Here is a 12,294-nt window from a genome sequence, read left to right as displayed (position 1 = left end):
TTACTTCATTTAAACAGAAGTTCAGAATATTCTTGTTGGTTCTTCTTTAAAAAAACATAATAATAATCTTGAAAAAATAAATTATGATGTCACTTGTGTAGTCTTTTTTTCGAACATCCAGTGAAGTTGTTCTTGAGTAACCAGCGCCCCCTGCCGTTCCCCGACTGTATAACACAGAGGTTACAAAACACAAACCTGCAGCCATTGAAGTCACGTGTAGTGCAGTGTTACGCAAACAGAAGTTTCTTATGTTGATTTTTCAGCTCGTCCAGCTCTCCCAGCTGACCACCACAGGTAAGCGCCAGTTTCGAACATTATGCATGAAGGCAGATTGATTGTTGTCGAGTCAAATCACTCTTCTCGTGTTGTGTTGTCGATTTAACAGGCTGAGAAATGAAAAGCAAGCCCACCAAGTCACAGGCAAATGGATCAAAAAGTAAAGTGAAGAAAGGTGCTGCGGAAGACACGTCGCTGAGTAAAAAACTGCGAGACAAGATAGATGGAGAAACATCAAATGCAGGTGTGCTGCATCGATTGGACGGCTTCCGCGACTCATTGTGCCAGTATTGTTTTAGTTTTGATAGCTGAATGAATGGGGCTCTTCGTTTTTGCAGGGCCTTCTTACAGTTCTGGAGGAGTCCAGAGGAAGAATGGCCCTGGAAGTATCCTGCACTATATATACAAGAGTTCTTTGGGCCAGAGTCTCCGCTCTCAGATGAGACAGGTAAACATCTCTGCTTAGTTCAGGATCAGTAAAGGCAGTCTGTATGTAGGGATGAAATAATCCCTAATTTCTCTTTAGTGACAGCAGTTGATTCTGATTAAAAACAAGAACAAACTAGAGAGGCAATTTCTTTGTCAAATTTCTGCTGCTGTAGCACATTTTCTTCAAACTTTGAAGTGTTATGGATTATGAGAAGATATTCTCTTTATGGTGTTTGAACTGTGGGCAAATTGGAGCTACCTGTAGCCAGTCAGAAAATTGTCACTGGACCTAATCAACAAGACATTTATTTCCACACAATTGGATATTTTCATTCTCTTTTAATCAAATATATGATTGTATGATCTCAAACTCTCGCCTCGTTATCTCATTTGCATGTGCCTCTTTTCTCTCTCCTTCAGGTTCTCCATCCAATTCCTGCAGAAATTATTCCCTGCATAAATTTTTCAGGGATGTTTTTCCAGTGTTGTACAGAGCCTTGGAAAAACTCTACATACCTCTCGAACATATTTAGGTTGTACATTTAGGCACAAAATTATTCCTGACGGGGATGATCAGAGATTAATGTTAGTTGAGAATGAGAAGAGCTGTAACAACAGACATGTTTAGGCCTGGCTTGGATTTTTCCTGCAGTGTTATGCGGCGCACTGAGTAAAAATCTGGTTTAAGAAAAAACAAACTTTTTCTGTCTCTCGCAGTGCCTGCAGGAGCCGTTTGTTCGATCTCTGTCTTCCTACCATTTTCATGGCGCCAGCAGTCCATTTGATCGCAGAATCACCTGCTTGGAGTGGCATCCCACTCATCCCACCACTGTGGCTGCAGCCTCAAAAGGGGGGGACATTTTTCTGTGGGACTTTGAGAAGTCTGAAACGAAAAGCTTTACTCGAGGGGTGAGTTGATGCCTCTGATTGGGTTTATCTCAACAACATGGAGGGGTCCTGCCGATCTTTATAATCATCTGCAATCCTTTTGTGGCTAAAGAAAGCAGGTGGATTTGTAGAAGTGTGCATCCTAGATGTCCCTTTCGACAACCCATTTTTGATTCTCTGCTTAGATGGGGGCTGGAGACTCAGTCACAGACATGAAGTTTAACCTGTTAAATCCCAGTCAGCTGTTCACCTCGTCTATGGGCGGTACAACATCTCTGCAGGATTTCAGTGGGACAACCCTAACAGTGTTTACATACACAGACTCCCTGAAGTAAGACTAGTAGCCCTTTTGTTTTTCCCCATCCAGGCTGTAAGCTCACTCAGTCTAGCATCAGTCTTCTTATCAGGCGGCCCCCTGCAGATTTAAGCATTTCCATGCAAAGCGAATGCATTATTGGCCTGCATTTGTATTTGTGTGTGCAGAACGGAGCGGGAGATTTCATTGGCGGGATGAAGTTTTGCCCAACAGACTTCTCCAGAGTTTATGCGGCTTCTGGCGAGGGGACATTGACCCTGCATAGCTTTGAGGGACACACTCCCACCCTGCTGTCCAGAACGCAAGACTGTGGTCATGATCACCACAATGTTTGGTGAGGAAACTGGAAGGAAGACTGATGCTTGACAGTGGCAACAACATTTGCCCCCAAAACGTATTTGTTTTGTCACATTACAACCACAAATCTCTGTGGCGATTTCATGTGTTGCGACAACTATATCTAAATTTAAAGTTTTTTAAAAGTGCGACCGTTATTTGGAATACGACTTTTATAAATATTTGATTTTAAAAAAAAATCCATCTTTTTTTAATGACTAAAAAAATCTTATTTTAGGCACTATGGATGTAGAAAGAACTTTGTTGCCAGTTTAGAGCAACTATATGCCGCTACCAATTGCAGACCTTTTATGTCTTCAATCCTTTCTTTTAAATAAATTCTCAACTCGGGTTCATTTAGCGCATATAAAAATAAAACAATTTGTCGCTGTGTCAGTTATAGAGAAAACTCTCTCATCAGCCAGAATCGTCAGGTTCGAATTTTTAAAGATCTATGATTGGCCAGAAAACTGCAATCAGTCCGCCCTTAAATAAATCATCTGAAAAAATCAAAAGGGTACACCCACTAAGACATGACTGACCTCCTAAAATGACACGCTGAGCAAAGCAACAAAAAGGCCCACGACAAATCTAGAGGAGCTACTCAACAGGTCGAGTCGCTCCTTTTGGTTTTTGTGTAAAAAGGTTTGTGGCTGCAGTAGGACAAAATGTTGGAGTTGTGTTGATATATTTGTGAGGCACAGTACAAATACTTTTCTAGCTTTATGTTTTTTGCTCTGTTTTTGTGTACAAACTATCCTAAGTTAGTTTTTTGTGTCTAAAAGTCATTCTCTGAACCTCAAAACAAATGAGTTTATTTCTATTGTTTTGTTTGATTAAAGCATAAAAATAGTTTGTTGGGGGTTGAATGTTACATAATGGAGTAGACTGAATTCTGCATCTTTCTAAATTGCTGTAATGTTTTTAACTATTTATCACAAATGTTGCACATGACACAACTTCACTGATTAGTGCTTACATTTTCTAAATGGTTGTTCTTATTTTTACATTTTCTAAATGGTTGTTCTTATTTTTTCCCCAGCTTTTGGTACTGCTGTGTCGACGTGTCTGTGAGTCGGCAGATGCTTGTGACTGGGGACAACATGGGAGAGCTTCTGCTTCTGGGTCTGGATGGGAAAAAGGTTTGTTCTTATAGCCGTTTTACAGCAGTCTTCTAAAAATAGTTTTATTTTTACATGCGCTAAATGGATCTGAGTTGAGAATTTATGTAAAGCAAAGGATTGAAGACGTGAAAGGCCTGCAATTGGTAGCGGCTAAATCAGTCGTTTTGTTCATGTTCAGGAAGAAGGAAGAAACTTGGTGAAATCAAAGTCAGTATCACTTCCAGTCAAGAGAAATACGATGGTTATGTTAAAAACCGTTTGTTGGGTTTGCTCTGTTTAATTGTTAGATTTTCAGCAGTAAGTTGCACAAAGCCAAGGTGACGCATGCAGAGTTTAACTTCCGATGCGACTGGTTGCTGGCGACGGCCTCGGTTGACCACACGGTGAAGCTCTGGGACCTGAGGAACATCAAGGACAAGACGAGCTTCCTCTACGAAATGCCTCACGAGAGAGCCGTCAACTCAGGTTGGAATTATTTGTCTTTGGTAAACTTTTTTTTTAAAATTCTTTATAAGTCTGGTTGTTCATACTGAAGCAATCCAACCTTTTTGATGTCAGATATCAGAAGAAAAATTCATTATCTTTAGATTGATTTAAAATTCTTCAGGCTTCATTCCAGAGTGTTGCTGCTAGCCCAGAGTGAAAAAAACAAACAAACAAAAAAAAACAAAACGAAACAACTGAACTCAGAATTTTTTTTTCTCTATTATGCTAGAATAATAGAAACTTTCTATTATTCTAGCATTTAGCTAGTAGAAATACTTTTGACCTATTAAATTAAGAGGTTTTACTAAGTATTGTTAAATGGTTAAAAATAATATTTTCATACAGTACAGTTAAATGTTTGGATTCTAATTTACTTTATACCAGATATCTTTAAAAAAAACTGCTTTCTCTCAAAGGGCTGTGATCAAATCATCTCTCAGCATGATTTAATATGAGAAATGAGAGCGAATATTTGAAGAAATTGGAAGATAGGACTTTATTAAGAGATAAAAACCTAAAAGAAACCCGCTCTGTTAATCTACTGCAGCGTATTTCAACCCTTTGGACGCCTCCAAGCTACTCACAACAGATCAGCACGACCAGATCCGGGTGTACTCCTCCTCTGATTGGTCGAAGCCTCAGCACATCATTCAGCACCCACACAGGCAGTTTCAGCACCTCACACCCATCAAGGTCTGTTGTCTTTCTTCAAGTTTATTTCAGTGGGAATAAACATTCTTATTTTAGGCACTATGGATGTAGAAAGATGATTTTTTTTTTTTTAATGAGAGTCTGTAACAACAAAATAATGACGGCTTGTTCTGTAGGCCACCTGGCATCCCCTGTATGACCTGATTGTGGCGGGCCGATACCCTGATGACCGCATCTGCACCGGAGATCAGAGGACCATTGACGTCTTTGACTCCAACAGTGGGGAGTTGGTGTTTCAGATGTATGATTCCACGGCCTCGGGGATCAAATCTGTAAGTATCACTTAATTTAAAAAGTCAAGTTAAGATAAACTAATTCAGAACCTTTTTAAACCAAGAGATTCTTTTTGGGGGGTTTTTGTCTACAGATCAACAAGTTCAGTCCAATGGGTGACGTCATCGGATCTGGAATGGGTGAGATGTCTTCATAGTTCCAGCTGTCAAACTGAACCATATTTTGTTGTGTTAAAGCTTCAAAATGTCAGTGGATTTTATTGGGATATTTGTGAATAAATTCGCTCATTCTTTTTGTAAAATAAGATCTAATTTGGTGCATTTTGACACATGAATATGATTTAGTCTAAAGCACTAAATAGTAACTGATTCTGTATCTTAATGGTTATCGTGCTATAAGTCCTTTCATCATTTCTTTTTTTCCAAAGCCAGAATCGGCCCCTCTAGTCGTACATTTCTAATATTTTCCCACAAGCGCTGTGGATCTCTGCAGCTCTTATGTGACTTTTGGCTGCACTGGATTTTATTTAGATTTAGAGTTATTAGAATAAAGGGGGATGGATGACGCAAAAAGCCCTTTCCACATTTATATTTGTGAAAAACATGAGTGATTTCCTTCACTTCACAGTTATGTACTACTTTGTGTTTTCATGGCAGTAAATTCATTACAGTTTGTGAACTGTAGCATAAATAAATGTGAAAAAAGTTTAAGAGGAATAAAAGCTGAATTAAGCAGTAAAAACTCTCTTTGATTGCTCTCAGGCGTGACACTACTGATCTGGGACCACGACGAGTCGCTGGTCAGCGGCCGACACAAACCGATCGAGGAAACGTCGGCTTCAGCGGACGGGGTCAGAGGTCAGCGGAGGGGTCAGCAGCGCTCTGGCAGAGACCGGAGGGGTCCGACCGGGGATGCAAAGCTGAAGAAAAAGCTAGCTTCTCTGGAAGAAACCGAGACCAAGACCGAAACCAAAACCGGGTGCACCAAACAAAAACAAACTCGGAAGAGGAAACTGTAGAGAGCTGAGGAATTTAAGTTTATTTTTGTACATTTTTCCGTTAGTGTTTTTGTGTTTCTACCATCAGGGATTGTTTGCATGGTGAAAAATTTCGTATTTTATATGAACCATTCGTATTTGCAGGGCTTTTTACGTTTTCCCTGCACTTTTTCTACTGTAAAATAATAAATATCTTCATTCTTATATTGCTGGATATTTCTTTAAAAAAACCTTTTCCTGTCTAATTTTAAGATCAAAGCTTCCATCTTTATGATTTCTCTAAGCATAATTGTAGAGAAAACCTCCCCGTAAGTCGTAGGTGGTGATGTTTGCCAGCTGGATAAGCACTCCACCCCAAGCCTCTCGCTCCTCCTTGTTCCTCTGGGCCCCAACCTGCAGAGCAGAGTACACCATGCTCAGAACCAGGTTCTCAAACTGATCCCGAGTCAGAGGAGTCTTCCGATGAGCCTCCCGCGTCTTCATCATGAGCTCTGTCGAGGTCCGAGTCCTCGGAATGCCGTCATTGATCTGAGACAAAAATTCCCGCCCTTTCCTCATCGATGCCAGCTCTTCGTCCAGCAGGAAAACATTGTTATCCTTGTTTAACTCAACCCCACTCAGTAAAATCTGTGAATAATAGGGAAAATATGTTTTTACTGCAGAAAAGAAACGGCATAGATGCTTTGGTCATCTATAAGTTTGTTGAAGTCGGACATAAAGCTACCTCAAACATCAGGTTTGCATCGGAGAGATCGGCATTTGGACCTGAGCCTGCTGCCACATCTGAAGGGGAAAAATTATAATTGTCATAGATTTAATTATATTGCTGCTAAACATTGAGCTGATTTACCATTATAACTGTCATTACTTCAGTATACAATGCAAACTGAACACATGAATTACCTTAGTGTAACGGCATAAACTATCAGAATGTCCCGTTTAACTCACCTTGCAGCACTTGACCAAGCCAAAGCCATAGAATAATTGGGAGCCAGAGTCTTAGTTGTGCATTCATGTCTCTCTAGCTTAGAACAAAAAGAGGAAAAGCAACATCTGCCCTACCTCTCCACTCATGGAAAGAAGAAAACGTCCCCTGAATACCACAGATTTTTTTTTTTTTTTTTAAAGCTTGAAAAACAGGCAGAAACCAGATGGTTCCTCTGGAGCAAGTCTATGTTGTGGAAATTTTTCTAATTTAGATTTGTTTTTCTTCATCTTGCAAAACACAGTAAAGTGAAAAGTTTCACTTAAATATGTTATCTGAATACCAGGCACAGAAAGGAAAATCTGAATTCTTCTCTCAGTTCTCATCCTTAGATTGTAGGGGAGAAAAAAAAACATCACCTGGACACTGTAGTGAAGAAAGCAATCCCAGGTGATCTATTATAAGTCATAGTATTGTGATCAAAAGTTTTTATGAAAATATGAATGGAGGTAATAATCTAAATAGGACCTCTCAGACTGACTTCTAGGAGGACATTCTGTCAAAACTGCTCAACTCCACTTCTTCTTCATGCAATTTGCTCATTAATGTTTTTAACACACCTCTGAAGGTGTGCTTTGTTTACCCATGCTTACTGAGATTCAGTTACATATTGCCTTCTTGTTGTTGTTTTGAATAAGAAGCTGTAGTAATGAGATTTTGCCACAGGGGGGCGGTAAGCGTTTGGCGCTTTCTCAGTTTAACCTTTTACAACAATTATTCCGGTGAACAGTTCGGCTGCCTCTGAATGCTGCAACAGTGCAAATAAAGGTAGTGTAACTGCATGGCTATCACAGTTAAGCGAGTTTTGTTTAGCTCCATGTTTTCTTCAGAATATTTTGGTAGAACATTGAATAGAAAAACAAGCAGGCGGTTTTCTGCTGCGGGCGCTAGCGGGAGATAAACACAACAGCACAGCTAGCGGTAACCTAGCTTAGCCAATCAGCATCACTTGTTACTTGTTTTGGTTGCTCTTTACACGTTGAAGACCTTTTATTAGAAAACGTGTATAGACTGAACGATTTAATTGTTCATCGTAAAAAACAGAACAACCGCTAATAAACACGTCTGAATATTTGAATATGAGTCTCAGTTCAATAGACCAATGAGCTTTTGAGTGGTGCATATTTACATATTTCTGCAAAAACTCAGAAGTTAGTAATATAAACTTCATTGTCCAAATTGAGGAATTGTAGTCGGTGAGGAAACACAGCTTTATAAACTAAAATAAAACCACCAAACTCCACTCGTTTACAGCATCTTATTCAATCCACGGGTTAATACATTATCAAACGAAACATTTTACTCATAAATACCTGTTGATTATAAAAAGGGAACATTCAAAACATGCTGTATCCGTTTTAATTTTATTACTTAAGAAAATCTATGATTACTTTTTGTATGAAGAACAATAAAAATAAAAACTAGGTAGCATTACCGTCGCCTTAAGAATAAACAGTAAAAACTGAATGTTTTAAAAAGCTACAATACGTAAGAGATCTTAGTGGGTACATTTGTACTAAGTTATCCTGTTCTCCAAAATCACGCCGAGATACATGTGGAGCAACTGGTGGATCAGTTCACTAGACAAACTGTTCTTTGATAAGCATCTATTATATGTCTCCACTAATACATTTAATATGCATTTAGCATACTTACGTATTCACAGTTGCTGTAAAGCCACCGATAAATGATAACTAACTTCCTTCCATCTAACCCACTGTTTATCTTTCCCTAATAATCTGGTGTTAACATTTGTTTTTAACATGGCAGGCAGCAAAGATGGAGTCCGGTGAGGAGGGCGGCGTCAGTGTCGGCGGCTCTGTGGGAGAGGAGAACTACTTCCTCGGATACACCTTCACTGACCGCTCTCATTCCAGCCGCGTGGTGAAGAGCATCATGGACCTGTGCCTGGAGGACGGCCTGTTTGCGGACGTCACCGTCACCGTGGACGAAAGGCAGTTTCACCTGCACCGGCTGGTGCTGTCGGCGCAGAGCAGCTTCTTCCGCTCCATGTTCACCTCCAACCTCAAAGAGTCCCACAACCGCTTCATCGAGCTGAAGGACGTGAGTGCCTCCGTCTTCCAGCTGCTGGTCGACTACATCTACCACGGCACCATCAAGCTGCGGGTGGAGGAGCTGCAGGATACCTACGAGATGGCGGACATGTACCAGCTGACGGCTCTGTTTGAGGAGTGCTCCCGCTTCCTCTCACGGACGGTGGAGGTCAAGAATTGCTTACAGGTGACTTCAGTCAATCAGTCAAGTTTATTTGTACAGCACGTTTTCAGCAACAAGGCAGGTCAACGTGCTTTACATCATAAAACACAGAAATATAAAATCACAGAATACACAGTCAACGATTGAAGCATTATATTTTGTCAATCGTTACACATCAAAATGTTGATTAATGTTTCATTCATAATGTCTCAAAAGCAACTCTAAATAGGTGGATTTTTAGTTTATATTTAAAGGAACTCATTGTTTCAGCTGATTTACAGTTTTCTGGAGGTTTGTTCCAGCTTTGTGGTGCTTTGAAGCTGCATGTTTGATCCTGGTTCTGGGGATGAGGAGCAGGCCAGAATCAGAAGTCTTTATTGATTTGTCACTGGCGTTGCAGGCCAGTCTGATTTAGAACGTTTATACTAAATCCTTTTTCTGTTTTTTATTTTTTTTCTAGGTGATGTGGCTTGCAGACAGACACAGTGACCAGGAGCTGTATACCGCAGCCAAGCAGTGTGCTAAAATCCACCTCGCTCAGCTGCATCAGACCGAAGAATATCTCAATCTGCCCCTCTGCCTGCTGCTGGACATCATCAAGGGTATTACTGTTAGGCAGATTTAAAAGCATAAGAATTGCAACCTCTCTTGATCGACGCTGCTCAGTCGGCTACGTCTCTGTGTTTAGATGGCGTTCCCAGCTCCCAGAATCCAATGATGGCCATCGAGTCGTGGATAAACCACAACAAGGTCGAGAGAGAGGAGTTCTCCTGCCTTCTCCAGGAGAATCTGAAGGTAGAATTTAAACACCTGCCAATCAGGTTTTTATCAGCTAGTGTCAGATTTCCAGTTTTTCTTTTCAAGGGTTTTAAAAAGGTACAGAAAAAAGGAGTTATTCAACATTTCAATGTGTCAAACATTGAACCTGAAGGAAAGAAAGGGGCTTACAGGTTCCAACATGAAGCTAATAATTTTGAAAGGAAAAAAAAAACAGAAAATAGTAGTAATAATAATCATAAGGTGATTGGTTCTCCTCATGCTTTTTTGTGTCACTAAAATCTCTTTCTGGGTCCGTGGCAGGAAATCGGGGAGAACGTCCACATCTACCTGATCGGTAAAGAGGAGACGAGGACTCACTCCCTCGCCGTGTCTCTGCATTGTGACGAGGACGATGCCATCAGCGTGAGCGGCCAGAACAGTCTCTGCCATCAGATCACCGCCGCCTGTAAACACGGCGGGGACCTGTACGTGGTGGGGGGGTCCATCCCCCGCCGCATGTGGAAGTGCAACATGCACACCATGGACTGGGAGCGCTGTGCACCGTTGCCTAGAGACCGCCTCCACCACACCATGGTGTCGGTGGCCTCTGAAGACGCCATCTACTCGCTGGGCGGGAAGACGCTGCAGGACACGCTGTCGAACGCCATCATTTACTACACAGTGAAGGACAACATGTGGACAGAGACGAGCCAGCTGGACACGGCCGTGTCCGGGGCCGCCGGCGTCAACCTGGGAGGGACCATCTACCTGCTCGGAGGTGAGGAGAACGACATGGACTTTTTCACGAAGCCGTCCCGTCTCATCCAGTGCTTCGACACCTCCTCCCAGAAGTGCCAGATCAAGCCGTACATGCTGCCGTTTGCGGGCTGCATGCACGCCGCCGTCCACATGGACGTCATCTTCATCGTAGGCGAAGGGGACTCGCTGGTGTGCTACAACCCTCTGCTGGAGAGCTTCACGCGGCTGCGCTTCCCGGAGGTGTGGAGCTGCATCCCTTCCCTGTGGAAGGTGGCCAGCTGTAACGGCTGCATATATGTCTTCAGGGACAAGTGTAAGAAAGGCGACGCTAACACGTTAAAGTTTAACCCGGCCACATCTGTGGTCTCGGTCATCAAAGGTATAAAGATCCTCCTAACGAACTGGCAGTTTGTACTGGCCTGAGGATTTCCGATCTACGGTCCACAATCATCGCAATGAGTCAGGTGACAGACGTTGGTGTGACTTACAGTGACTTCAGATCTGCTGAAAAGATTCCCTCTCAGCTGCGTTAGCCATTCCAAGACCTCAGCCGTGTCTGTGAGATGCTTCTGTATGTGTATCTCTTAGCTGGGGGACCGAATGTGTCGTAACACTGTGACCAGTGATGATCAAAGCCGTTGTTTCCTGTGCACTGCTCGTATATTAACATGCATGACGTGCTTTAGTGGTCAGTAAAAAAAACAAAAAAAAAACTCCTCACCGCATTGTAATCACCAGGCTGCTGAAAGTGGCTATGTCTTCACACATTTTAAGTCTGTAAGCTCAATATCAGAGAATGTTTTGTAGCTTTTACAACATTTACATTTTTTATATTTGCGGTACTGGTTCGAGTTCATGTGTTCTGATAAATGGTAAAACCTGCATAGGGTCACTTAGTTTTTATCTGGTCAATCAGCCTTCAAAGTCTTCAAGTAATGGATGTTTTTTTTTTAAATCCTTCAAAAAGTACATGATTAAAAAAATGCAGTGCCTTGTAAATTTGTTAATACTTGTTGAACTATAAATATGTTTTACTGAGATTTTATGGTAGATCAACACAGAATTTGGTTTCTTGCTGTGTTTAACAAATAGGTAGAGACAGAAAAGGTAGATTGGCAGAACGATTGAGTCTTGCTGGGATTTATTTGGAAACAGTTTTCCAGTCACACAGTTCAACTCTTAAAAATAAGACTAAAGATCAAATGAAATATTTTTAAACTGTCTAATTCTATTTAATCTAAAATAGCAGGTACATAAGTAGAACAAACATGGTACTTTTTTTTTTAAGTGTGTACATTTGCTGTTGATGCTCTTTTGTTTTGATACCCATAAATAAAATCCAGTGAAACTATCCAAAGGTTTCCGAATTAGTAATTGGAGACCAAATGTGTATAAATTTCAATATGGCTGTTCTTTTAAATCCTCAAAGGCTTTTTAGCGAACATTAGTAAAACAAAAACAACAATGTCACAAAGTCTGAGGAACTCAACTGCATGCAACAAAACTAAGCATACAGGTAGATCTACAATGAGCAAACATATCTATTCTTAGAATGACCTGCATCTAATTGAGAATTTGTGTCAAGAGTTATGAATTTAGGTATCCAAATCTCAGATCTTTTGTACAAAGCAGAGGGGGCAACAATTTCACTCAAAATGTCCCAAGTGGTTGAGATATAGAAATGACTTGCAGCTGTAAATTCAGCAAAAAGTGATTCTACAAAGTGCTGACTCAAAAGGGACCGAATACATACTTGTCTTTGAATCAGCAGAAGCAG

At 41.0% G+C, this 12,294-nt stretch overlaps 3 protein-coding genes across 4 annotated transcripts; 2 read left to right on the top strand and 1 right to left on the bottom strand.

Annotated features, from left to right (window-relative positions):
* The first annotated feature begins 73 nt into the window (after positions 1 to 73).
* On the top strand, positions 74 to 6,001 carry ddb2 (damage-specific DNA binding protein 2). Of its 2 annotated transcripts, none has more exons than XM_014993807.2 (11): positions 74 to 294; positions 386 to 520; positions 615 to 724; positions 1,423 to 1,614; positions 2,077 to 2,243; positions 3,288 to 3,387; positions 3,657 to 3,834; positions 4,403 to 4,548; positions 4,683 to 4,838; positions 4,934 to 4,979; positions 5,562 to 6,001. In XM_014993807.2, the coding sequence occupies exons 2-11, from the start codon at positions 394 to 396 to the stop codon at positions 5,816 to 5,818; spliced, it is 1,479 nt and encodes a 492-aa protein (XP_014849293.2). In that variant the 5' UTR covers positions 74 to 294; positions 386 to 393; the 3' UTR covers positions 5,819 to 6,001. The 2 variants fall into 2 exon arrangements, with proteins under 2 accessions (XP_014849293.2, XP_014849294.2); XM_014993808.2 differs by lacking the exon at positions 2,077 to 2,243 and adding an exon at positions 1,779 to 1,924 and having other exon boundaries at positions 77 to 294.
* Positions 5,818 to 7,302, bottom strand: LOC106921846 (protein FAM180B). Its single transcript, XM_014993811.2, has 3 exons — positions 6,746 to 7,302; positions 6,522 to 6,580; positions 5,818 to 6,424 (listed from the first exon to the last, which is right to left on the bottom strand). Exons 1-3 carry the CDS (start codon positions 6,810 to 6,812, stop codon positions 6,077 to 6,079), a joined length of 474 nt encoding a protein of 157 aa, XP_014849297.2. The 5' UTR covers positions 6,813 to 7,302; the 3' UTR covers positions 5,818 to 6,076.
* Positions 7,303 to 7,454: 152 nt separating this feature from the next.
* On the top strand, positions 7,455 to 11,868 carry kbtbd4 (kelch repeat and BTB (POZ) domain containing 4). The gene is made up of 5 exons (XM_014993805.2): positions 7,455 to 7,550; positions 8,553 to 9,023; positions 9,460 to 9,601; positions 9,688 to 9,794; positions 10,080 to 11,868. Exons 2-5 carry the CDS (start codon positions 8,562 to 8,564, stop codon positions 10,938 to 10,940), a joined length of 1,572 nt encoding a protein of 523 aa, XP_014849291.2. The 5' UTR covers positions 7,455 to 7,550; positions 8,553 to 8,561; the 3' UTR covers positions 10,941 to 11,868.
* The last annotated feature ends 426 nt before the right edge of the window (positions 11,869 to 12,294 follow it).

The sequence above is a fragment of the Poecilia mexicana genome, unplaced genomic scaffold (genome assembly GCF_051168715.1).
Source record: "Poecilia mexicana isolate PSO_F unplaced genomic scaffold, ASM5116871v1 scaffold_6, whole genome shotgun sequence".
Lineage (NCBI taxonomy): Eukaryota > Metazoa > Chordata > Actinopteri > Cyprinodontiformes > Poeciliidae > Poecilia > Poecilia mexicana.
This window is presented reverse-complemented; position numbering and strand designations above follow the sequence as displayed.